At 37.3% G+C, this 24,814-nt stretch overlaps 1 protein-coding gene across 6 annotated transcripts in view; it reads right to left on the bottom strand.

Annotated features, from left to right (window-relative positions):
- Positions 1-24,814, bottom strand: part of Enox2 (ecto-NOX disulfide-thiol exchanger 2) — a 274,106-nt gene that overhangs the window by 145,201 nt on the left and 104,091 nt on the right. For 3 of the 6 annotated variants that reach the window (XM_057760382.1, XM_057760378.1, XM_057760377.1), the window contains one exon: positions 11,082-11,225. The exons of the other annotated variants lie outside the window; for them this stretch is intronic. Coding sequence is in view for 2 of the 3 variants with exons in the window: in XM_057760378.1 (XP_057616361.1) it covers positions 11,082-11,225 (144 nt within the window). In the remaining variant the exon portion in view is untranslated. The remainder of the gene's footprint in view (positions 1-11,081; positions 11,226-24,814) is intronic. 6 annotated transcript variants of the gene reach the window in all.

Consider the following 24,814-nt stretch of genomic DNA (forward strand, 5'->3'; position numbering starts at 1 on the left):
AGCAAGTGATTTTATAAGCTAAGTCACATTACCAGCCCTCTACAAAGTATTTTTATTGTTATCTGTTAGAAGAGGTAGTTGAGATTTTTAAAATTTGCAACCTCATGTGAACGATTATGTTAAAAAGGCATCAGAAATGTTCTGTATTTGAAATTCATAAAAATGAAATCTCTTCACTGTGTGGAACTAATAAGAGGCTGGTTTCACCTAGAATTTGTCTTGACACAAGTTAGAAAAAATCTAAATGTAATAAAGGTATACTAGAACAACACTATTTCTTTTTTCTAACACAATAGCCTGTCATTGTCAGTTACCCATTGTATAAAAGAATCCTAAGGATAGGTTTTAGAAAATCAAATCATGTTATTCTTAAGGTAGATGTCAGTTTTTAGGGATATGGAGGCTCTTATCCCATTTGTTATCATTTTATGGGGAGGAGGAAACTTCCAAGTTGTTTGTAAGGGAGTAAAGAAAATGCCAGAGTAAAGTCTCCAGAATTTCACCCTACCATGGATATAGAGAAATGCCCATAGGCCCACCTTGCAAATAATTTCTAGTTTCTATTTAAGTGTGGTACATGCAACCATTCTCAAGGACACTGGGATGGCAAGGAGCATACTGATTCCTACTGAAGGACATGTTTGGAGCTAGATGGGTTTAAAGGCTTCACTGAGCCTCTGGCTCAAGCTACATTCCTCAGAATGGGTTGGATATAATGAGACTAAGGGAGTATATTTTGGTTTATTGCAAAGTTTCTTTGTTTTCCTTGGTTTAATTCATAAAATAATAAAGAAAAGCAATATGGTACCTTTAGGCTCTCAAACTCATGTTCAGAGCAGTAACCACAAAAGTATTTGACAGCTTTAAAAATGCTTTTCATATTAAATAGATTTGAAAAGTGATACTTAGAAATGGCTTCTATGATCTATTCAAGGTTAAAAGTCTAGTTAGTGACAAATTCAGTATCCAAACTAATTTTCACTGAATATCTAAGTATGTTCCTTTCTCCTACCAGATCCTTACAGGCCCAAAAGGCAAGAAAAAAGACCTTAACTTTACAGAGCTAATAGAAAGGAATAGAACCTCCCAAAATGTAAGAACCCTTTTATGCTAAAATTGAGATTCACTGACCTAAGACTTTTTTTTTTTTTTTTAACAAGTCTGACTAAAACTCAAGACATTTGAAAGTGGGGGTAGTAGGTTCTCTCCTAGGGTCCAGGACCTCACTGGTCATGGGTAGCTGAGTATGTTCACCAAACCAAACATGTATCGAGTGAACCTCTAACTGTATCCTAAATACACATCCTTATACCTACAGGTGAGTGTAGCTCTCAACCTCATCAACGATTTTTTTTATAACAGAAGGAATATCCATCCATAATTGATACATCTATAACATCACTTCTAAACCTAACACTCAGGGAGCATTGCAGAAGAGGAACCAGAAAGACGGCAAGACACAAGGGGCCAGGACTGTTAGTGTGAGCTAGTAACTTCTACATATGACTGGAAAGCTACACTTATGAAATCTCAAACATATGGCTGCCTAATCAAGCCTTGCACAAGGAAATGCCAAGGTGGGTGGAAGGTCATCTGCCAAGATGTAGGAGCTACAGACAATTAAGAGAAGGCAAACCAGTCTTCACCAGGGATGAACCCAATTATAGGTTATCCAACCCCAAACAGTCAGACATAAAAACACATACATATGAATATCACCAATGGGCACAGAAGGCTGTGTTTATACATACATATGCAGGCATAATATAATATACATATATGTATATACAACAATCAAAGAAAGGATCATGAATTTTTTGGCCATAGGAAAAGTTGAAGGGGAGAGAGGGAGAGGTACAAATAATATAAATACAATACCTATATAAAATTTTCCAAAAATGATTTTCAAAAGTTAAGAGATAGCCTCTAGACCAGTAGTTCTCAACCTGCAAGTCACAACTCGCTTAGGTATCAAATATCAGATATCCTGCATATCAGATATTTACATTATAATTTATAACAGTGGCAAAATTATACTTATGAAGTAGCAATGCAATAATGTTATGGTTGGGGCTCACCACAACATGAGGAACTGTATTAAAGGATCACAGCATTTAGGAAGGTTGAGAACCACTGCTTTAAACAACATTATACAACAAAGTTGAACTCACAGATAAATCATACTTATAAATGGTTTTTATACAGATGAAGGGGACTTAAGGGTGGGTTGGCAGTGGGGACACAAAAGTAAGCAAATATCATGTATTTCTTCTGTGATTTGTTAAGCTGCACATGTACCATCTTGATAGAAGTAATTCTCTCACAAGTGTTTCCTAATCACAAAGTCTTTCTCTATCTGAAGATCAAAGAGCTTTCCCTTGGGTAGCACCATAAGAGATGTGGGGTCTCTCATGCCACTAGCTTAGTTTGTTACAAATCATATAAGGGTATTAGCATAGAAGTCACCACTTCATGTTTTCTAACAACAATAAATCACACAGTGTGAGCCAAACTGAATATTTACATAAGTTTGGCTATAATTACATCCAGGTCTCAGAATTAACCATGTGACCTCAGGCCTTCTCCAGGTCTCAATTCTTTACTTGTAAAAATGGAGTCAGACAAAGTTGTTTTCAAGTCTAAAGTAGTATGATTCAGTTTGTACCACTAGCTTTTTTATCATCAGCATACGAAGTTGACCACTTTCTGCTAAGCTACTAATGTCTAAAGACTTTGATGCAATGAAATTACAAAATCATTCCAAAGCTGGTATAATAATCGAGGGAATTTTTTCTTTATTTTATTTTATTTTTTTATTTTTTTAACTTTTATTCTTCTCTCATACATTACACACTGATCAGTTTCCCCTCCCTCTCCTCCTTGTTTCCATACCCCACCTCTCCCCCAGATCAACTCCTTCTTTGTTTTAAACACACACACACAGTAAAAATAAAATAAAATAAAATAAAAATAAAGTAGACCTCCCCAAAATATCATTGAACATGGCTTTAAAACATACAACAAGACTGAGCACATATTCTCAAATCACAGATGAATGTGGCAGCCCAGTAGAAGGAGACGGGTAGCAATTGCAAGCAAAGGAGTCAGAGATACTCGGAAGAATGGATGAAGAAAGTATGGATTATATAATTGAGGGAATTTAAGAGATATATTTGCATTTTTCTCCCCCGACTTTTCTGTGCCATCCTCATTCTCCCCTCAAGATAGTCCTTGAAGACAAAAGTTTTCACACTGAGATTCTATCAGACCTGAGAAAGCAAGTAGTCTAGTTACTTTTTGATCCCTTCAGTTATCAAGATAATGGTTTTATTTTTTGAAACTATAATCAGATAAAAATGTCCAAAGGACTAAAGAAACTGAGTTGGGCGATTAATCTATTCTTTTCTGTATTTTAATTCCACTGGAAGGAACAATAGGCTCTTCTTGCCTTTGGCACTATAATAACTCAGCTGACATGCTAGAAATACCACACTCCCAGACAAAAAGTAGTAACATTCTCCCTCTTTAAAAACAATCAATGTTTTCATTTGTGAACTTCAAATTCCATGTGAAATAAGTCTCAACCTTGTGAGTCTGAGGTAAATCAAAGGGCTTTAGTGTCACTGAAAAGTTCCCTGGTTTGTTGCTCTTTTTCTAGAGAAGAAAGGAAATAAAAACACTACCAGGCAGACAGGTGTTTCATCTAATTTTGTATTTCCCTTCCAAGTGAGCTTGAGCAGCTTCTTTGATAACTCATTCCAATACAGTTCTTCTCTATATCTGACCGAAGCTCTTTCTTGCTGCTCTGCAGGCTCACTTCCTTGTATTATTATAGACTTGCCATTGGTGGAAATGTTTACTGTCTTTACATCATGAATTCTTGCTTTGATTGTCAGAAATTATAACAGAATTTTTTGATACGTTAATGTGATGGCTGATCATCATTGTCAACTTGACACGCTGGGAAGAGGGAAACTCATGTAAAGAACTGCCTCCATCAGACTGGCCTAGGGACATATTTGTAAGGAAATAGGAAGGCCCAGCCCACTGTGTACAGTACTAACCCTAGGCAAGTGGCCTTGGGCTATATAAGAAAGGAAGGTGAATGTCAGCCTGGGAACAAGCTACTAATGAGTGTTCCTCCCTGATTTCTGCTTCAGTTCCAATTTCTAGGTTCCTGCTTGAGTTCCTGCCCCAACTTCCCTCAACGATAAACTAGGACACAAAATTCAAGTCAAATAAATCTTTTCCTCCCCCAAGCTGCTTTTGGTTATGGCGTTTATCACAACAAGCTGAAATAGTAGGATATCTATGATTAGGATTAGATACATACCTTTTAAACATAATTTTGAATTGATTCTTTGAGAATTTTACATCATGCACCCTAATTCTACTCATTTACCAATCTTTCCAAATCCTCACCCCCATAGTGTCCCCTCAAAATAAAAGTTAAAAACTATCAAGTAAAAACAAAGTAAAACAATCAAAATAATTACTTCACTCCTCCATTTTTCCCACTTCTCCAACACCTCTCCATTCATCTGAGTGCATTGGGAGCTGCAGTGTGTCACACAGTAGACGCTTTTGTCCACTCAGCTTTACTTGCAAATGTTCATTGCAATGAGTTATTGGTCTGGTTAAAGTCCTCTGGCTTCTGGTATACCCATCAATACTGGACCCTCATGGAAACGCCTCTTGGATATCTTGCTGTTGCTCTGAGTCATGGTGATTCCCCGCGGCTATGGTTCCTCAGGACTGGTCTTTTCACGTATTCTGGTAGGCCACAGATAGGGTAGATTTTGGGGTGGGCCAACTCAAAGGCCCTTGAATATGTGTCTGGGTAGTAGTAGCTGATTTGGTCAGTCCTGGGTGTTAGGACCAACCACTGAGGTGAAGGGCAGAGTCAGCTCTTCGATGCCCAGCTTTCCCATGCCCATGGTGAGGGGATGGGACCACTCTCTCCTAAGTGTGGGGCCAGCTCTAATGTGAGGATGGGACCAGGTCTTCTGCTGCAGTGGTCAGTCAGGATCAGGATTCCTATGTCCCACTGTGGTAACATCTGGCTATATACTACTGTTGGGCCAAAATTATCTCAGGGCCTGTACATCATGGCCTGTAGGACAAAGAAAAGCCTGGCTCTAGTTTGAAGGATAGTCTCAAAGCTACCGAGTGAGGATTAGACAGCAAACTCTAGGTAGAGACCCCTCCAGCCAGAGGGAGGGCTTGGCTAGAGGTACCCCACATCACACGATGTCACTTAACCTATACAAGCTGACATTCACAGTAATAAACTGAGTTCCTGCTTTGACTTGACTCCCTATCGTGTCTGATTGCCTGGCATCGTGGGACTGCAGAACAGGCAGACAACACACTCACCTTTCCCTGGAGATTAAGGCTACCCTGAATGCTCAGTCAACTCTGATCTCAGAAGCTAAGCAGGGTTGGATCTGTTTAATACTTAGATGGGGGTGGGGTCCTTATCTTAATGAAACATTTCTAGTGATGCTAGTATATGTTGGTCAAAGCTGGTTTTCCTTTCTGGGTATTAGTATCTCATCTGTATAAACTAATAGAATATGCAATTTCTTTGAGAGAATCACCACACTGATGTGGATCATTAATAAACTGAAGTATTTTTCTGAAGGAACTGACTCTTGGGATTCAATCATTATTGCAAGTGGAAAACAGGTAGAGATCTCTCTTTTTATACACCTTAACTTTGGCATTGGACAGTACATCCATCTTCGAAGGAAGCTCATCTGATTTTTCAAATACCAGCCTCCCATCCCCATCTTCCTATGATAATCAGTTCATCGAGGCCTTGTTTAAACTTGCCTACAAGAGCAGGGCAGAGACAAATCAGGAGAAAACTAGAGGCTGTTGACATGGGCTGGGGAAAAAGTTTCTGGCAAAAGGGTCCCCTCACTAAGAGACGGCCTGATCTTCAAGCAGGGGTCTATAAAGTCACTATCTTGGTAAAGAAACTTAAGGTGGGATGGTCTTCCTTGTATCACAAAATGAGGGTACCCTGTTGCATCATCAAGGAGAAGACCAGGCTGGGATGGCTGGTCCAGAGGAAGACGGGTACAACTGTTGCCTTCACAGCTTAATTTGGAAGACAATGGCACCCTGGTTAAGCTGGTAAAAAGCTATCAGTACAAATTACAACAACAGATAAGATGAGATTCATTCTCAATGGGGAGTTAGCATCCTGGATCTTAAAACTGTGGCTCATATTGAAAATGGGGGGAAAAAAGCCAATGAACATGCTACCAAATGGGGTTAAGTGTACAGACTTGACCTTACAGTACATAAATACATTGAGGAATGTCCTTCACAGGAGGACCAATGGAACCGAACTGAAGACCCGGATATTAATCCACACACCTACAAACACCTGATTTTTGACAAAGAAGAAAAAATAGCAAATGGAAAAAAGAAAGAATATTTAACAAATGGTGCTGGCATAACTGGATATCAACATGTAGAAGAATGAAAATAGATCCATATCTATCTCATTACACAAAACTCAAGTCCAAATGGATCAAAGTCCTCAACATAAAGCCAGCCACACTGCACCTAATAGAAGAGAAAGTGGGACGTACACTTGAACGCATTGGTACGGGAGAACACATCCTAAATACAACTCCAGTCACACAGACACTGAGAGAAACAATTAATAAATGGGACATCCTGAAACTGAAAAGCTTCTGTAAAGCAAAAAACATGGTCAACAAGACAAAATGGTAGCCTACAGAATGGGAAAAGATCTTCACCAACCCCACATCAGATAGAGGGAAAAAATGGAGTACAAACATATACAGAGAACTCTCAACAGAGGAACCTAAATTGGCCAAAAGACACATGAGGAAATGTTCAACATCCTTAGTCATCAGAGAAATGCAAATCAAAACAACTCTGAGATTCCATCTTATACCTATAAAAATGGCCAAGATCAAAAACACTGATGACAACTTACGCAGGAGAGGTTGTAAGGTAAAGGGAACACTTCTGCATTGCTGGTTGGAGTGCAAGCTGGTACAACCCCTTTGGATGTCAGTATGACAATGTCAAAACAACCTTCCTCAAGACCCAGCAATACCACTTTGGGGTGGATACCCAAAGGATGCTCAGTCGTGCTACAAGGACAAATGCCCAACTATTTTTATAGCAGCATTGTTTGTCATAAATAGAGCCTGGAAACAACCTAAATGCCCCTTGGCAGAAGAATGGATAAGGAAAATGTGGTACATTTACAAAATGGAGTACTACACAGCAGAAAAAAATAATGACATCTAAAATTTGCAAGCAAATGGATGGAGCTAGAAAACATCATTTTGAGAGAGGTAACCCAGACCCAAAAAGACAAATATCATATGTACTCACTCATAAGTGGTTTTTAAACATAAACAAAGAAAACCAGCCTACAAACCACAATCCCAGAGAACCTAGACAACAATGAGGACCCTAAGAGACACATACATGGATCTAATCTACATGGGAAGTAGTAAAAGACAAGATTTCCTGAGTAAATTGGGAGCATGGGGATCATGGGAGAGGGTTGAGGGGGAGGGAGAGGCAGAGAGGGGAGCAGAGAAAAATGTATAGATCAATAATATCAATTTTAAAAATGTCCTTCAAACACTGCCTGAAGTACGTTAACTTCAAAGTTGCTGAGGTTGTCTCCATTCATTTTGTGTCATAATGACAAAATAGTCAAGGTTGGGTACCTTGTCAATATGTTTATTTGGTTTATAATTCTGATGATTGGGAAGTCCAAATTGTACTGTGCCTCCATCAGACTAGATCATTACATTTCAGAGAGGCTGAAAACGAATCTGCCATGTGGAGAAGGGGTGCATGTGCAAACAAGAAAACAAGACAACAGGAAGAAGCCAGGCATGCCCTTCTATAAAAATATAGTCTTGTGGAAATCAATGTATTCCTGCAAGACCACTCTAAGAGGCCAGCATCGATCCATTTACCAGGGAGGGAGCTCTCAGGACCTAAACACCTTTCACTGGGGTCCAGCTCTTAAAGATTTCATCATTTTAGCAGTACCATATTTGGTACCAAGCTTCTCGTATAAGAACCTCTGGGGGAACAAACCGCAGGAATCTTTGAGAGAATAGAACAACAGCAGAAATCATCAGTAACTTTCAAGATATTGGCTTCAGTACAAAAGGAGACCAACAGTTTGCTGAAAGGGGGCAATGTAGTTGGAATGAGAAAGCAAGGAAAGAAAAGGCATAAGGAGGGCCTGGAGGTGAAGTCGATTTTCAGCATCACTTCATTTGCAGAGAAGAAAGAGTCAGCTTTGTCTCATAACTATGGATATAAAGGATAGACAGGTAGTGGCTCAGAACTGAAATGTCTGGTAGCTCCTATGAGAACATCAAACCCCAGCTTCCCTGTTTGGCATGTGGTAGTAAACAGTGACAAAAGGAGAAGTTCCTATTCACAAACTATCATCCTTCCTTTTCTCTACTCCCGCACAAGAAAGAAATAAAATTATGAAGCAACTCACCCATTAAATATCACAGTATTGCCAGCTGGACTATTATTAGAGACTTTTTCTATAGCAAAATCTCGTTAATTTAGACTACACCAATTAGGAATTTGTGGTCATTTACCCAGGTTGGTGTTACCTTTGTGCTACTTAACAAAGAAAGGGCTCACTAAACAAATAGTGTGAACAGGATTTCAAGAAAGTTAATTTAGCCTTCTAGGAGCTTATTCCACCTATTTTAAAGAATACACTGTTTTTAAGGAACTTCAGAATATTCATTATTTGAATGCAAATTGATTCTGCTAATTATAGATTAGTGTAATCTACTGTTAAAATCCTTTATCTGCAACAGTTAACTTGGCTCGCATTGAATAAGCTCATTAGAAATGAAATGTCAATTCTTTAAAGCTGGTTCTCAATTCAAATTAATACATATCCCTTTTACCCACTCTCCCTTGAGTTAGCCACAGTTAGAAAGGTACTGCCTGAAACTAGTCCATCACTTATGATTATAGTGCAAAAACGAACAAGTGATGAAAAAGCCTGCAGCCAAAAGCGACGTTTAAAGTTGATGTTATAAATCATGAGAACACTCTCCATGGCAGGTTCTACTGACAGTCAGTTCTGCCCTTATTTAACATACATACATAAGAAACGCACTTAGAAAGCGGGATAGGTTTTTTTTTTTAAGGATTTTTTTTTGTTTGATAGTTTCAAAGTTTATTAACTAATTAGAAAAAGGGAAAGAATTGCTAAAGAACATGTAGGGGAGGTGGGGGAGGAAATGGGAGGAGAGAAAGGAGGGGCAATTATGGTTGGTATGTAAAATAAATAATTTTTTAAAAAAAAGAACACTGAGAAGACTAAGTGACAGCAGACTGCAGAAAAGGAACAGGCCTTGTATAAAATGTAGCTGTGATAACTAGAAAACCAACACAATCCAGGGCAAGTTAGTATACAGGTAAAGTTGTATAATCTTCCCTGGTAAATTCTGAAAATTGTAATAGAATTATTAAAGTGCAGTAAATAACCAATGACGCCCCTAACTGATCCAAGTTGAACTATGTCAATGTGGTTTCAAAAGGCAAATACATTCACAAGCACACGTACACAACGAGGCATACTTTGTGTCAACAATAGATAACCTTCAAAAGTAAAATATATTGATGATTAAAACAATGAGGCTCATATGTAATAAGAAAAGAATAGCAATTCATTAAGTGGTCATTGTGTGTCGCTATAATGTTAACTACCACCTATATCATTTCAACTACTTTGCCTAACAATCCCTTGTAGAAAGCTTTAGCATCATTTCTGCTTCACATGAAGAAAAGGGAACCTCAGAGAGGCTATGGAACTCACTCTAAGCTGAGAGAAAGAATGAAGGAGAGAGACAAATAAACAGAAAGAGAGAGAGAGACAGACAGACAGAGAGACAGACAGACAGACAGATCTCCAGAGTTAGAACTCAAGACAGCTCCTGGGCTATCCGCCTTATCTTTCCAAACTCTACAAAAAAGAACTCTGCCTTATATTAAGGATTCCATAAGGCAATATTTATACTGTACTTTCATTTTCCAAATATATACTTAGCAAACATCTTGACTATGATCTAAAAGACGGAAAATGATACTGTGTTCATAAACATACTTGGTTTTGGAAGATGCAAATAAAAGTAATAGTAAAAGAAAAACCCTATGAACATGTCTATTAGGCAAGCCCACCCCAATATCTCAAGTTGATGTCTGACATAAATGATGAAACCTGAATATCAAATGATCAGTTAATATTTGTTGTTTTCTCATTGAGTTTAGAGAGATTTAAGATGAGAATATGCTGACGAGACAGGAGGAATGAGGAAAGGATTTCAGGGAATGCTAACAACCCATTGTGCTGTTTTAGGGGAGTATGGAAAATCTGTTTCTTGGGTATTCTAATTAATTCTAAGGGTATAAAACACATGTGGGGCCTGCTATGGTGGTGAAACCTCTGATCATACAACTCAGTCACAAAGACAGATAATTTTGAGGCCAGCTCGGGCTACATACTGAAATACTGTCTTAAAATAACAGTATTTGTGTGGACATGATATACATTGCAGAGATACTGGGAGTTGGAGAGACGGAAATGTATGCAATTACCTGATTTAGAGATAAAGTGTTCCATGTTCCATGTTCATAAAAAGACAAGTGGGTAGTGAAATAGTTACTCATATAATTTCTTTTCTATAAAAATCAAAACTCTTTACTTATTCTTCCTGCTTCAAATCTGCCTATTCTTCGAGGATCTGCTAAAAATGTCACATGCGGTATGAAGCACTCCATAATCTCTAAAGGTGAATCAAAATATCCCTTTTTTCAGCTTGTCTCCCTTGCACACATTCAACTGCAGGACTCATGATGATACCAGCTATCCATATATGTGGCCCCACTGTCAGATGAAAAGGCAAGGACCTCTGACTTGCTTCTGCAATCCCTACACTGCCTAGTGCAGTGCCCACAACCTACCAGGTTATGGGGAAAAACTGGCTGGATAGCACTGATTTAAGACAGTGCATTTTCACCTAGCTTACCTGAAGGAGCATTTGTTCTCTTTCTTTTCTTGCTTGAATCCCCTCCATTCTCAATGTGGCCATTTGCAACCAGAGGGCCACTGGCACTAGCAAACTGCAGGGGTTCGTTGTTGTTGGCAGGGTCAAAGGGCAGCTGGTTCAATCCTAAAGAAGAAAAAGAAAGCCAAGTCCAGACTCCATTAAGGACTGGGATCATCCCCAGACTTTATTATAGAAGCTACTAGTGGGGGGAAAAAAATCTTGTAGGTCTTAACAGAGTCTTGGTGTAAAAAGATAAATCCTTCAAGACAGTTGCCTTCTGTAATTTTTGCAGATTTGTTAACAAGTTCAGAATTAAAATATAAGATGGTGATTCTGTCATTGGTTAAGAATCCTCCCACTTTTGTTTTATACTTCTTCTATTAAAATGACAGAACTACCTAGATGCAGTGATTTGTGCTGATAGGCCTAGCTACTCAGGAGGCTGAGGCAAGGAGGTCGTGTAAGTACAGAAGTTTGATACCACAAACTTCATAGTAAGACTTTATCTCAAACAAAAAATATAGAAGTTGTTTTTTTTAGATGTTTCTGTAGCTGGACCTACTTTTCTTTGAAAAAGGTTAGCTTTGAATTTTTGAATTATCCCTTAAGACCTTCTCTATTATTTTGTTATGAGGCTTGCTGAACTGATACAGATACAAGCATTAGATACTTCTGGTGATAGTCATCTCCAGTGATAACACAAAGGTCTCTAATAACAAAACTGTAAGCTCATGACAAATGAAAAAAAAAAAAAGAAAGATATGGACATTGTGGGGAGTTATTTACTTGCTAGAATAATGGGGGCTTCGAGGCCAGGTTTGATGGCATTTCTCTCATCACGTTCAAATGCTGTCAGAGGCATGGATACTTAACTATTCATTGCTGCACCACACAGGATGCCAAAAGGTGCTTTCCACCCGCTAAGTCTTAGAGCTGTGTCAAAATCTTTGACACTAAGAAGGGATGCTATCATTTGTAAAACTTACAGAAAAGATCACAGAAATCTTTAATATTTTAAGTAAATTGACAATTCTGTATTGTGCTGCATTCAAGCTAGTGGCCCAGAAACCGAGCTCAGACACACCTAAAGAGGCGAGTACAGTTAAGTTCTCACTCTGGCAGCAGCATGAGGAATTTCAAGTGTTTCAATTAAAATGTCACGAAATACAGAAAGAAAAGCTTTGTGAAAGCCCAAAGTAAACATATTTTTTCCAAGCCTTTTATCCACTACTTCCTATTTAAAGGGGAATCAGGCTGGTCTGACATGGTTCATTTTTTTAATCTCTAATTTTTCTATGAACCACAACTGTACAATTCTTAAGACAATGTTACAAAACATCAATGAAGAGATTGGAAGATAGGTAAATGTCAGTCAAATCTCAGTAACATGAATGCTGAGCAAAATGCTTTGCATCATTGTGTCTATTAAATATCCTTATGTTAATGTTTTCAGACCACATAAAAGGTAATATTTTTTTCCTAGCAACTAGACTCCACTAGGAACACCTCCATTAAGTGTCCTTTGGGACTTATCAAATATTCTTCGTTTATAACATGTAAGTACATGAAATGATCAAACTTGCTTTTTTTCTTAAGTCAACTGTTCACTTTTATCCTAGCTACATCCCATTAATTATGTATCATAATTAGAACTAAAAATAAGAAACAAAGTAGACACAGTGGTGTGGATCTCAATCACTCCAAAGTGATTTAACAATTTTAAAACTCTCTTAGCATTTCCTTCTGCATTATCATTCTGATCAGATCAAGTTCCGGAAAAAACAGAATGCTTGTACAGGGGAAATGCACAACACATTGAGAATGCAAATCTTTGGTTTCCTTTAGTAGTTAGAGCTGATTGGCTAACCATATAATCTCTTTTATCCCTATTCTCATAAAGTGTATAATAAATGATAATACTACACAGGGTGGTTGCAGAGATTAAGAAATAGATGTTTGTGGTAATTATTTTTATTATAAGTGAATTAAAACAGGATTTTCCTCATAAACTTGTTAAGTTCTTCTGAAGGAAACTCTGTACCCCAAAATTGTATCCCTTTTTTACCTAGCACCACACTAATACATAGTGAATATTGAATAAATTAACTTATTAGTGGGGGTAAGTTCATTATATTAAGTCATGTGATTAAAGTCTTGACAGATGATAGCCAAGAATTATGCCACAACTGAAAAGTTCTAATGCTGATTGGAGCAATATTATTTAAAAGAATTTGATTTTAAACGCATCTCCACCATTTGAGTAATATACTACAGGATGGGTAAAATACTGATTAAAAGAAATTCTCAGAGATTAGGACGTTCTGATTAATGACTGTTAATCATAAGAGCTTTTAATTTTGCCTTGCACTTGATAATTTGAAGAATAATGTATTAGTCCATTTCCCTGTTTATGAAGTAGGTTAGGACTTCTGAGGCATAATCTTTCAGTGGAGGCTAGTGAAAACACCTAACTCCTGGGACTGATATAAATATAAAACCAGATCATGGAGGTGAGACATTCACTATCACGTCTGACCCATAGCTAATGATCAATAAACACATATTGATCATTAAAATGTATTTAAATCAAATATATTCAAAAATATATTCTTGATTGCCTAATTTTATGGCACTGCCTTCCTACTTGTTGCTTCCGCCCTAGGGCAACACATCTGTTTCCTCCTGGAGGGAGCACATGAGATGTCAAGGGAGTGGGTTCTATGCTGGGGTTGAATGGATATGGTAAGCTCAATAAAATTGACCAAAACTACTATAATATTGATTGTAAATTTTTAATTTCTCATATTGAGGAAGTATAAAGTGGAGAAGCTAATCTGAATTTGGCCTAATCCAAAACCAAGCCTACTTCCCTCATTTAACTTTTCCATTGCTCTTTTTCCATTTTTGTAAAAGTTTAAGGAGTTCAACAAAAAATAAAAGTCTGGTGACTCAAGGGTCTTTGCTCATAGGCATTTGGTCAAAACTGCATTTGTTCTTTTTGGTTGCAGATAACATTGGAGATTCAGAAGATTTATGCCTCATACTAATGTCTAGCTCTTTTGACACCAAATAAGACAGAGATTTCAAGAGTTTTCTGTGAACTGACCTCTTATAAGATCCAGATACATGAAAATTTAGTGCAGTACCTCAGGTCTTATTTTTTTTTTTATAGGGAAAGATCTCATGTCAAAGACAGAGACATTTCACACAGTAAGCCAGTTCATTCAACACAAATCCACATTTTATATTATCTAGGACCCAATATAGTCTTCAAAGATTTGTAGCTTGAGAGCAAGAGCTATAGAGCTAGTAAAATTCTATGACACTTGTGATTCCTAGCTATTTTTACTGTATTGTTTCATTCTTCCCCAAAGACAGCATCAAATAAACTAGTAAGTTAATAGGTCCCTACAGGGTCTTTTCTGTGCTATGTATATGTGACTTATGTCAAGTGATATTTTAAGTGAAAAGACATCACAAAATTATTTAAATATAAAATGAAATTTATAATTTTAATGAAAAGACTTCTTGTTAAATTTCAATGATGATATAAAGAAAAATATTAGCAACAACAATATTGTAACTCTCAATGAAACTATGGGATTTACTTTCAAATCTTTTACAAAAGCAATTTCTACTAGATTCTAACAAACATGATGAACTGGAAAATGTTATGTGTGGAAGAAACTTCTGAGGTTACAAAGTTCATTCTGTACAATATAGGAACTGTCTATAGTATTCTACCATCAGATCAACTTAGGATCACCCTTTACAATGCACTCTAATACTTACAATGGATGTTTTAGGTTATAGGGTTAAAATGTGAGCCTGTGGATCCAAGTTCTTGTTTAAAGCTGTGACTCATAGACTAACATTAAATGTCTTTGGATAAGTTCACTTTACATGAAAATGACTAAAGGTCTGTGAAATCTGTTAACTGAAGGCAGCAATCTTCAAACAGAAATTAATGCTGAAAAAAGAACAGCTTTTTGGCAACAGGAACATCCTGGTGAATTTGTCCTATTTTCCAAATGATTTCAGTTTAAAGTCAGATATGAGACATTATGATAGTTGGGGGGGTCCTCCAAATTAGTTGGCTTTCTTTTCTTTATTTTTTACCTGGGGCTTTGCATTGAGTAGGCAAGTGCTCTACTTAGAAATCCCATTTAGACATGTGATTGGTTGGGATGGAGGTTTCATTATACAGCCTGGCCTTGAACAAATTTCTGATCCTTCTGCTTCTGTCTCTCAAGTGTTGAAATCACACTTGACAGTTGTATGTCAAGACATCTAGCTATAAATTAGTGGGATTTTTTTCAGATTATGCTAAAATTAAAACATTTCTCCTTTCCCCTCCATCCCTTCAAAACCCTGCATATACTCTTTTTTTGCTCTCCTTCAAATTCATGACCCATGTTTTAATTGTTACTGCATTCATATATGTATGTATGTATGTATATATTCTTAAATATAACTTGTTCAGTCTGTATAAGTCAGTTTTTAATTTTAAACTTCTGGGAAACAATAATGGGTATGGCATAAAGAAATCATCTGGTCGTTTTGTAATATTTCTTCTTCTATAGGATCCCCTCGATACATTCACTCTCTGCGTCTTATAGGCCAGAAAAACCTATGACTCCACATTTGATATCTTTTGCCACCCTGTCATTTTACTTAACAATTCTGAAGAATTATTCACAGTATACTAATATACTATATATAATATGCTAAATACTTTTATTGAAAAACTACTTTTTTCAATATATTCCGATTACAGTTTGCCTCCCCCAACTCCTCCCAGATCCTTCCCATCTTCCTGCAACAACTGCACACCCTTCTCTCTCTCTTTAGAAAGCACACAGAAAACTAACAAAATAAAATGAGCTAAATAGAATAAAATTTTAAGAAAAGAAATGCATACACAGAGACACAGAGAGAGAGAGAAAGAGAGAGACCACAAAAACATAAAATCAGAAACCATATATACAAACAAAATATCAGTAAGACAAAAAAAATGTCCAGATAAAACAATATGAGACCAAATGTATATGAAATACCATTGAGTTTATTTTGTACTGGCCATTCACTGCTGGGCATGGGGCCTACCCTTAAGTGTGGTTAATATGCCCAGTGAGACTCCACTGCCTCTTCTTGATTTTCAAACTTTAAAATACCAACATTACTTTAAGGTTTCTTTCAGTAGCTATATTTACATGGTGATGCAATTCCTCATTTGCTTATATCCAACCTAATATATACAAAGCAAAGAGATCAGCTACTCATAAAAATATATTATTGGCTGTATACTATATACACTAGTTACACATATTATCTATTTTATTTCCTAGTCATCATTCCCATTTACAAGGAATGGGAGAATTACAGAACTGAAGGAAAATATCAAAGGTCATATAGCTAATAAGCAATATTAAAAGGAACACAGGCTTTTTAAAATCTAAAACATTCTTGTAGCTTTCCTTTTATTTTAATCTGTATATTACTTGTGTGTTTTTAAACATTCTTTGTGGTATACTTCTTTTGATACAGTAATGGTGTTACTCATTCCATATACCAATGGATCTATGGCTAGAGTAATCATAAATAGAAGAAGGAAGTTAGAACACTGGGGGGATTCATTTCAAGTGGATGTTGGTGTGACAGCCCCTTTATCTACAGGAATGCTATTAGGTATACAGCCTTGTTCTACCATGTGCTTCTTGCCACATGTCCCAAAACAATAGAACCAAGTGACCATGGAGTGAAACCTCCAAAACCATGAGCAAAAACAAATCATCCATAATTCAAGTTAATGATATGTTCTTTTGTCACAGTGATGGAAAATTAACTAGTGGACCATGACTCTGCACAACTTCATTCTCTTTTCTGGAAGCCAAAATGGTCTTGCATTGTCTATTACACCAATATAATAAAACACTACAGAATAGAGCATATGTGAATCATTTCTTAATAGTTCTATGGGCAGTAAGTTACCTACCCTACTTCATAAAAATATAAAGACAGATTACAAAAATGTGTTTTTCTAATACAGTAGGCGTAAGATACATGCAGCTATTACAACTTTAAATTTAAATGAACTAAGATGGAATATCGTGAAAACTTCAGTAGCACTGGTGACATTTAAAGGACTTACCAGTTGCTAAATGTGTCATTCATAAGGTACGTGAGAAGTCATTTTATCTCTTCTAGTTGTGTACTGTAATACAGGGATGGGAATGTCTCTCCAATATTGGGACATGAAGAAAACTAAATGGGACTATATTAGTTATTTTATATGTTGCTGGGACAAAAGACCAAACAAAAAACAACCTAAAGAAGAAATTGCTTATTTTGGCTCACAGTTCATGGTTATATGAGCCACCAGGCAGCACAGAGTGGTGAATGCTGGGACTCGGCTTCTTTTTCCTTTTTATATAGTTCTGGAGGGCAGACCATGAAATGTTGACTGACAAGCACATTTAAGGTACATGGTTTTACCCCAATTAATCTAATTTGTATAATTCTGATGTGGGTTTGCCCTCTATATGCTGTGAACAACATTGGTTAATAAAGGAACTGTCTTGGGTCTCCTCAGGGCAGAATAGAGGTAGGTAGGGAAAACTAAACTGAATGCTGGGAGAAAGAAGGCAGAGTCAAGAAGAAGTCATGGAGGAGACAGATGGAAGCAGCCAGCCAGCCGGAACATTGCTGGTAGGCTACGAGCCTCGAGATAAAATATAAAATAATGGAGATGTGTTAATTCTAGATATAAGAGCTAGAAATCAATACACTTAAAGTGACTGGCCAAGAAGTGATTTAAATAATATAGTTTTGTGTAATTATTTATGGAGTCTAGGCAGCCAGGAAATGAACAAGTGGGCTCTCTACTACAGAATTCCTCACTGACATGCTTGTCTCTTTGCTGACATTAGATCCTGAGATGTTGATGATCAGTATTAGCTACTATAGGAACAATAATCACTTAAGGTCTAGTAGTACATATTAGAAACTAAAAAGGTTCTTATGATGCTTTATCTTGATTATTAACTTGAGATTTAGAACACAAAGACAAATCTTTGAGCATATCTGTGACGGCATTTCTAGAGAGTTTTAACTGATGAGGGAATATGTACCCTGAAATGTGAGCATAATTATTACATGATCCATGGCTCTGCACTGAATAAAAAGGAGAGACTTAGTAGAATACCAGCATTCATCTCTCTGCCCCCTGACTACATATGCAACAAGACCAGGCCTTTCCATTCATGTTCAATGCTGTCACCATTATGATGGGCTGTAACCACCAACCATTAGCCAAAGTAAAGCCTTCCTCCTCTAAGTTGTGTTTTGCCCAGTATTTGCTCACAGCAACAAGAAAAGTAACTAACATGGTCTTTTAAATCAGCAGGAATTTATATGAATTTTCATCACAAATTGAATTAGAACCATTTGTAGTATAGTGTGGAGCTTCCACCTCCAGACTAATTCCTATTGAAGGACTGAGAGATATTAGTCTTGTGTTCTTCTAAAGAATTTTTCCAGGTAATATGTAGTGATTAAAGCAAATCATTAATGAAGAATCTGAAAATATGACTGTTTGGGGCTTGTAATACCTTTAGATCATTCCTATCATCACCATGGACTTTCAAAAATGTAAGAATAAATTACAACTAAAATAGCTTGTCCCAAAGCTGTATTAAGTGGTATCTTTAGAAAGGATGCTATACTAATGCAACACTGGAGTGGCAGTGGAGCTGTGATGGACAAGAATCATTTCTCTAAATCCCTATTTCCCTTAACTTGGGGTATTGTCTGTGCTTTTCCTGTGGGGCTGACATCCACAGGCCTAGTAAAGGTGAATTATTTGAGTGACTCTGAACTAAACCCATTAAGGTGCTTAAGTTTCCTGAGTTGGAAAACCAAATACAGATTTCTCCCTTTCAGAAGAAGAATGCCTCAGAACTCTTTTCCTTTATACAATTTAATGCTGGGAAACACTGCAAAATCACATTACTCAATGAAAACAAGGCTCAAAAAATGTTTGATTTGATAGAACAGTTCAAAGTGACAGATGGTAGATGGGTAATCTATCATTTTCTTTAAAGTCTGACATTCCTCAGAAGAACTGATAACAGTGGTCCAAAGTTTGCTGTAGTTTAGCCCCAGGGAACAGTTTGGGTACCCACTGGTCTCTGTACATCTTTGGGAGCTGGTACAGAAAGATGGTGATTCGTCAGTGCAGCTTTGAGCTGGCTTGAAGTCAGGCAGCAATTCTTGTTGACCAACTTTCCACCCGAGTAACAGGAAAGGGCAAGTTCTTAACACAGTGACCACCAGGTTATCTGCTTAGTTCCTGTTTGCTAATATGCCCAGAGCCACTGTATTATGAATTTCTCTGGTTTGATAAAACAGATAATGGCAGATTTCTGAACCTGAGGGCAGAGAGTTGTTCTGGTATTGAAATTGGAGTCTACCTTGTCAGATCTGTAATGAGGTCTTCCCTTCAGGCTGATTGATTTCATAAAGCCGAGGCAATTATCAAAAGCAAGCAGAGTTTTCACTGCAAAACTTACTTCAACAGTTTTGAAAACTACCTCATCAGCTAGATCTGGTCAGGAGCATAGGCTGAGCCAGCCCTTTCAATAGGAACAGTTACAATACACAGAGAACACCAATTTTCCCTAATAGATTCTTAAGATGCCAGTAAATAAGTTGTAAACAACTTTCAGCAACATAATTTCACATCCTGTGAGTGAATGAAATTGAACTTGCTGTCAGATAAATCTGGATTTCAGTGTAAGATGCTTTGAAAGGGAAAGTGAGCTGGAACTCTTCTGATCTTTGGAGAGTTCATTTCACCAATTAATGCTAGAGGGATATTGGTATCCTTTATGAGAGGCACACTGCATGAAAAACATCTCAATCTTTGCTTTCTAAAAAAAATATGAATTTCACCAGATTTCCTTCCCTCATATATTCGGCTGTCATTAACTATTTATCCAATCACTGTGCTACAACTTTAATTTCCTCCTAATTAACCAATGATGAGTTTGTGATTTAGCGTTCCCTAAAGATAGAACTGCATAAATATGGCAAATCTTCATTTACATTCTCAAAAGTTTTATCCTCCCCACATCCACCATTAACTTTTGCTATACTCTTTCACTGATGCTCTGGAGGTATGCCTTCTGCATCCCTTATCTATGATCATCATTTGGATTCATTTTTCAAATATGTACAATAAATGGCTCTTGTTGACTGTGGAATTAAACACACAGGAAGAAACAGAGATTCCCATAATATACTAATGCATCTTTAGAGATCCATACCTCCCTATAACTACTTCATCTCAAGAGTATCATCAATATGGGAGCTGACAAGTGATAACTCCTTTAGTGAAGTCACTGCCAGAGCTGAAGTTAAATTCATTTCTGCAGAAGCTAGACTGTGATTCTTGGGAAGAAAACAGAACTTTGTTAAGAGAAGCTTGTTAAAAAAAAAAAAGAGCAACTTTACCTTTGAAGTGAGTAGTACAACTGCTGTTGTATAAAAGAGTGGGAAATTTTATTCTGCCTGAAGTCTAATTGAGGTAGGCGATATGTATTGGAATAAATGAGCTAATGAATTAATATGGACCCACTGTCTGCCTGCTCATTCACCCAATTCATTTAAAACAATTCTATGTGTCTATCAGTATGCAAGGCCTGAGGAGTTTATGATGTGATAAGATAGTCTGTTTCCTCAAGGAGACCAGAGCCAGAAAGGAAGGCCAGCATAAATACAATCTGCCCTGAATTGTACATTAGATTCACCTCCTTCTCCTTTCCCTAAGTAACCTGGGTCATTCATATCTAACTTTCTCAAAATTCCTCAAAAATGCTAATCACATTCATGTCCATGTTTTTCTGTGTTTACTTTCCCTGCCTGAAAATCAGTGTTCCCTTTTATCCACTTGGAGAGTGTTATTTGCCTTTCTAACCCCCCCCCCCATCACCTCTCTGGTGAAGTTTCCCTCATCCTTGAAGGTTCTCTTCGCTGAGTATTTTCTCAGAACATTTAAAGCAGGCCATATGACTTCATTTTGGATATCTGTGTGTGTTCTAGGTGGGCACTGTGACATTGGACCTATGCCATCTGATACCAAGATGAAGGATGTAATGAAAATTAGAAAGTACTACAGGTAGAAAGAAAAATTTGAAAAACAACCATCATATTGTGGAAATATGGCAGTAGCAAGTACTCAGTGGAATGGGTTTCAGAAATATTTATAAAGAAGAATCATCTTTAGAAACATCCAATCCACTGATTGGATCTTGGATTTGAGACAGAACGACTCAATTAAAAACCCTTGAATCCTAAAAATTGAAACCTAGGTTGGCAAGGTGGCTTGTGGGAAGAAGAGCTTGGTTTTCAAACCTGATGAACTAAATTCAATTCCTGGTACCCACAGTGGAAAGAAAAGAAGCCAACCCCGATAACAACAGATGTGCCCTGGCATTTGCCATGCACACAAAAGATACATATACCTCAAACATATAAAAGCTGCAACCTTTGTGGCTATCAGTAGGAGAAAAAGCACATTTCATCGAGAGGCATATCTTTATGACTATGCTGTAAAATAAAGCTGCTTTCAGTCTTTATTTACCATAGGATAAAGGCTGCCAAGAATACCAGGAATGGCTTGCACTTGACCTTTAGTATGTATTCCTAACACAGTCTGTCAAAAGACACAAATCCATCCAGAATATAAAGTATAATATTGCAAGAGGCAGGATAAACTATTGGGCTAAGGAGAGGAAAGAGCATTTTAATAATAGGTTGTAGAGTTGGTTTGTTTTGTGTATAGCATTCCCCGACAAAGTTGTCTTTGAAGGTCAGTAATACTTAATAGATTCCTTTGCTCTCTCTCTTCAAACTGTTTCCTTCTCTCCTCTTCTTAAATGGTCTTATTAGCAAATACAGCATTTTAATAGTAGTTCTTTTTGATATTATACTCTGTTGGAATAAGCTGACAATTTTTCTTTTAATAACACTCAAGAATAACTTGAAAATAATGCTATGATGGTTTTCTTCCTGCCAAAGAATATAGCAATGTAATTGTCTACTGAAGAAGAAGTACTGTAATCATCTTTAAATTTAAAGTAAATTCATTTCAGGAAACTGCTCTGAGACAACTAACAGAGAACACTGGGGTTCCAAGGGGACTGCAAAGTGATGGATTGAATCACATCACTCAATACCAAAATGCCAGAATACCATGGTTGAATAAATCCCACAAGCACTCGCAACTTAAGAGTGTCCCCTGCAACAGAATATCACTGGGTAGGCTTTAGAATCATGAGACATCATAGCAGATTGATTTAAACACTGCCTAGATTTTCTGCACCTAAGAATGTGAGGTAACCCAGAAGCAGCAGGTGTACAGCACAATTGATTCAATTAAATAGATGAAGCTAATGTACCAGACAAAGTCTGGCTGTAAAAGCAGAGAAACTTTCCAAAAGTACCTCCAGGACATCAGTGACTGAAAAGACCTACTAATGTCACTGGGACCTTGTAGTGAGAACCAAAAGACAAGGCATTACTCCATATTAGGTCATTTTCATTTCCTTCTCAATAGAATCCACTGAGATCTTCCACTAAGATTTTCATTTTAGGTTTTTTTTCTTTTTTATAAAAGTCCTGCTCCTTAAGCTTAGGAAAACATCCTTTGGTAACAGATTTGGATTGGTTACATTCATAAGCTAAGATTTGTGGAAACTGGGCACTTGCCTAGGAAGATGGAGGGAAAGGAGGAAATAAAGTAAGAATGAACCCAGGCTCTGAAAACCTAACTCTACAGTGGCAACCTGGGCAGATGCCAATCATAGCTGATGTTTATTAAATCTATTTTATTAAGGGCCACTTCCTTGGTTTTTTGAATGGCAATGGTGGACTATGGCACATATGTGACTAAGTGTGGTTTATTATAAAGCAAACAGAAATAAATCAAGTCCCATAATCTTTTCATTTTTGTCACCTCTTTACTTGCCTCAATCCAGTCTTCAGATTTATTAGGGGTGTCCCCAGACATTAGTCCCTAGACTTTAACACAAAATGATTCATTCCTGGCTACAAAATCACTTGGGGGTGTAGTAGAAGCTGCAGGCTATATTCCTGCCACCCCAGCTCCTGGTTGCCTGGTTAGCTTATGCCCCGAAATAATAACACACAAACTGTATTCTTTTAAACACTGCTTGGCCCATTATATCTAGCCTCTTCTCAGCTAACTCTCGCACCTGGACTAGCCCATTTCTAATAATGTGTGTAGCACCCCAAGGTGCGCTTACCAGGAAGATTTTCGCCTACGTCCATCCTGGGTTGGAGCTTCATCGCATCTGCCCCAGAGAAGAGCGGCATCACCTCTGGCTCTGAGAGGAGCTGCCCTGCATCTGAGCTCACTTCCTCTTCCTCCCAGCATTCTGTTCTGTTTACTCCACCCACCTATGTTTTAACCTATGAGGGCCAAGCAGTTTCTTTATTTTTTAACCAATGACCTTCCTCCATCATGGGGGGATTTTTTTGAAGAACACCAATTTATACACACAAACACACACACACACACACACACACCACAAAATGGACAGGACGGAGCTTAAATATGTACCAGGGGACTCTAATGCACAGGTAGAAATGAGAACGTCCTATCTAAATGTTTTTTCTAATTTAAGGCCAGAAAATGAAGATCCCAATCTTTCATTTTCTTTTAAAGTTGAAACCAGAAAACACTTAGAAGTTCACTTATTCATTCCCTACAACAGGCATGAGATGATATTGGTTGTCTGACATAAATGCATTAGACCTAAACCTGTCTAGTTTATGAGGCTTTTCAAGTTTGCAATTTGGAAAGAAAGAAGGATTAATGGCAAAACCAAAACAAACTGAAGTGTCAAAGAAAAATTAGGCAAAGTATTCTTTCAGGACTGAGGTCTTGCCCTTTCCTCTTGGACAATTAGCTAAATTATTTTAGCAATACTATGTCAGTGTTTTCATTTCCAGGGAAAGAGTCCAAGCTGCCTTAGGGAACTGGCCTTGAATCTCGTGTTCTTTGCAATTCTAGGTCAATCAATCCTCCTGTCTTGAAGTAGAACTTGATTTTCTTTACTGAATGTACAATATCATGCAAAATGTTGGAAGACACTGCATCCGAACTACAAGTGTACTTGATAAAAATAACTCTGCAATACAGTTTATGTATATGTTTACCTCAGTGATCTCACTGAACTTTATAAATAGTCTGGTAAAAAAAAAAAATCAAAGGATGAAGAGAAGTATAGTGGAAGAATGCTTCATAAGGACAATAGCTGCTTGCGTCTGCTGTTTCAACTCATTGGGCAACAAAGTATGAGCAATTCCTGATCAGTTTTGTCATGAAAAATGGGGTCTCCTACCTCTGAACTTTAGAAAAAAGCTAGGTGGAAGACATCAATAGTAAACCGAAATCAATTCCAGTGAAAGGGGCTTGAAACAGCAGGAGGACTAAGAGGTCCTCCTAAGACCACTTACATAACACTTGCGTAGCAGCCAGTTCATGATTGAATGGTAGTACAGTTAAGATACTACAAAAAAAAATTCAAAGGAATTCTAATACAGCTTCAAAAAAAGGATATCCTTAAGAATTTTGCTAATCATAAGTCGGAACTTGGTAAGGTGCACAGAGAAAAAAGTTTTTTAAA

The sequence above is a fragment of the Chionomys nivalis genome, chromosome X, assembly GCF_950005125.1.
Source record: "Chionomys nivalis chromosome X, mChiNiv1.1, whole genome shotgun sequence".
Classification (NCBI taxonomy): Eukaryota; Metazoa; Chordata; class Mammalia; order Rodentia; family Cricetidae; genus Chionomys; species Chionomys nivalis.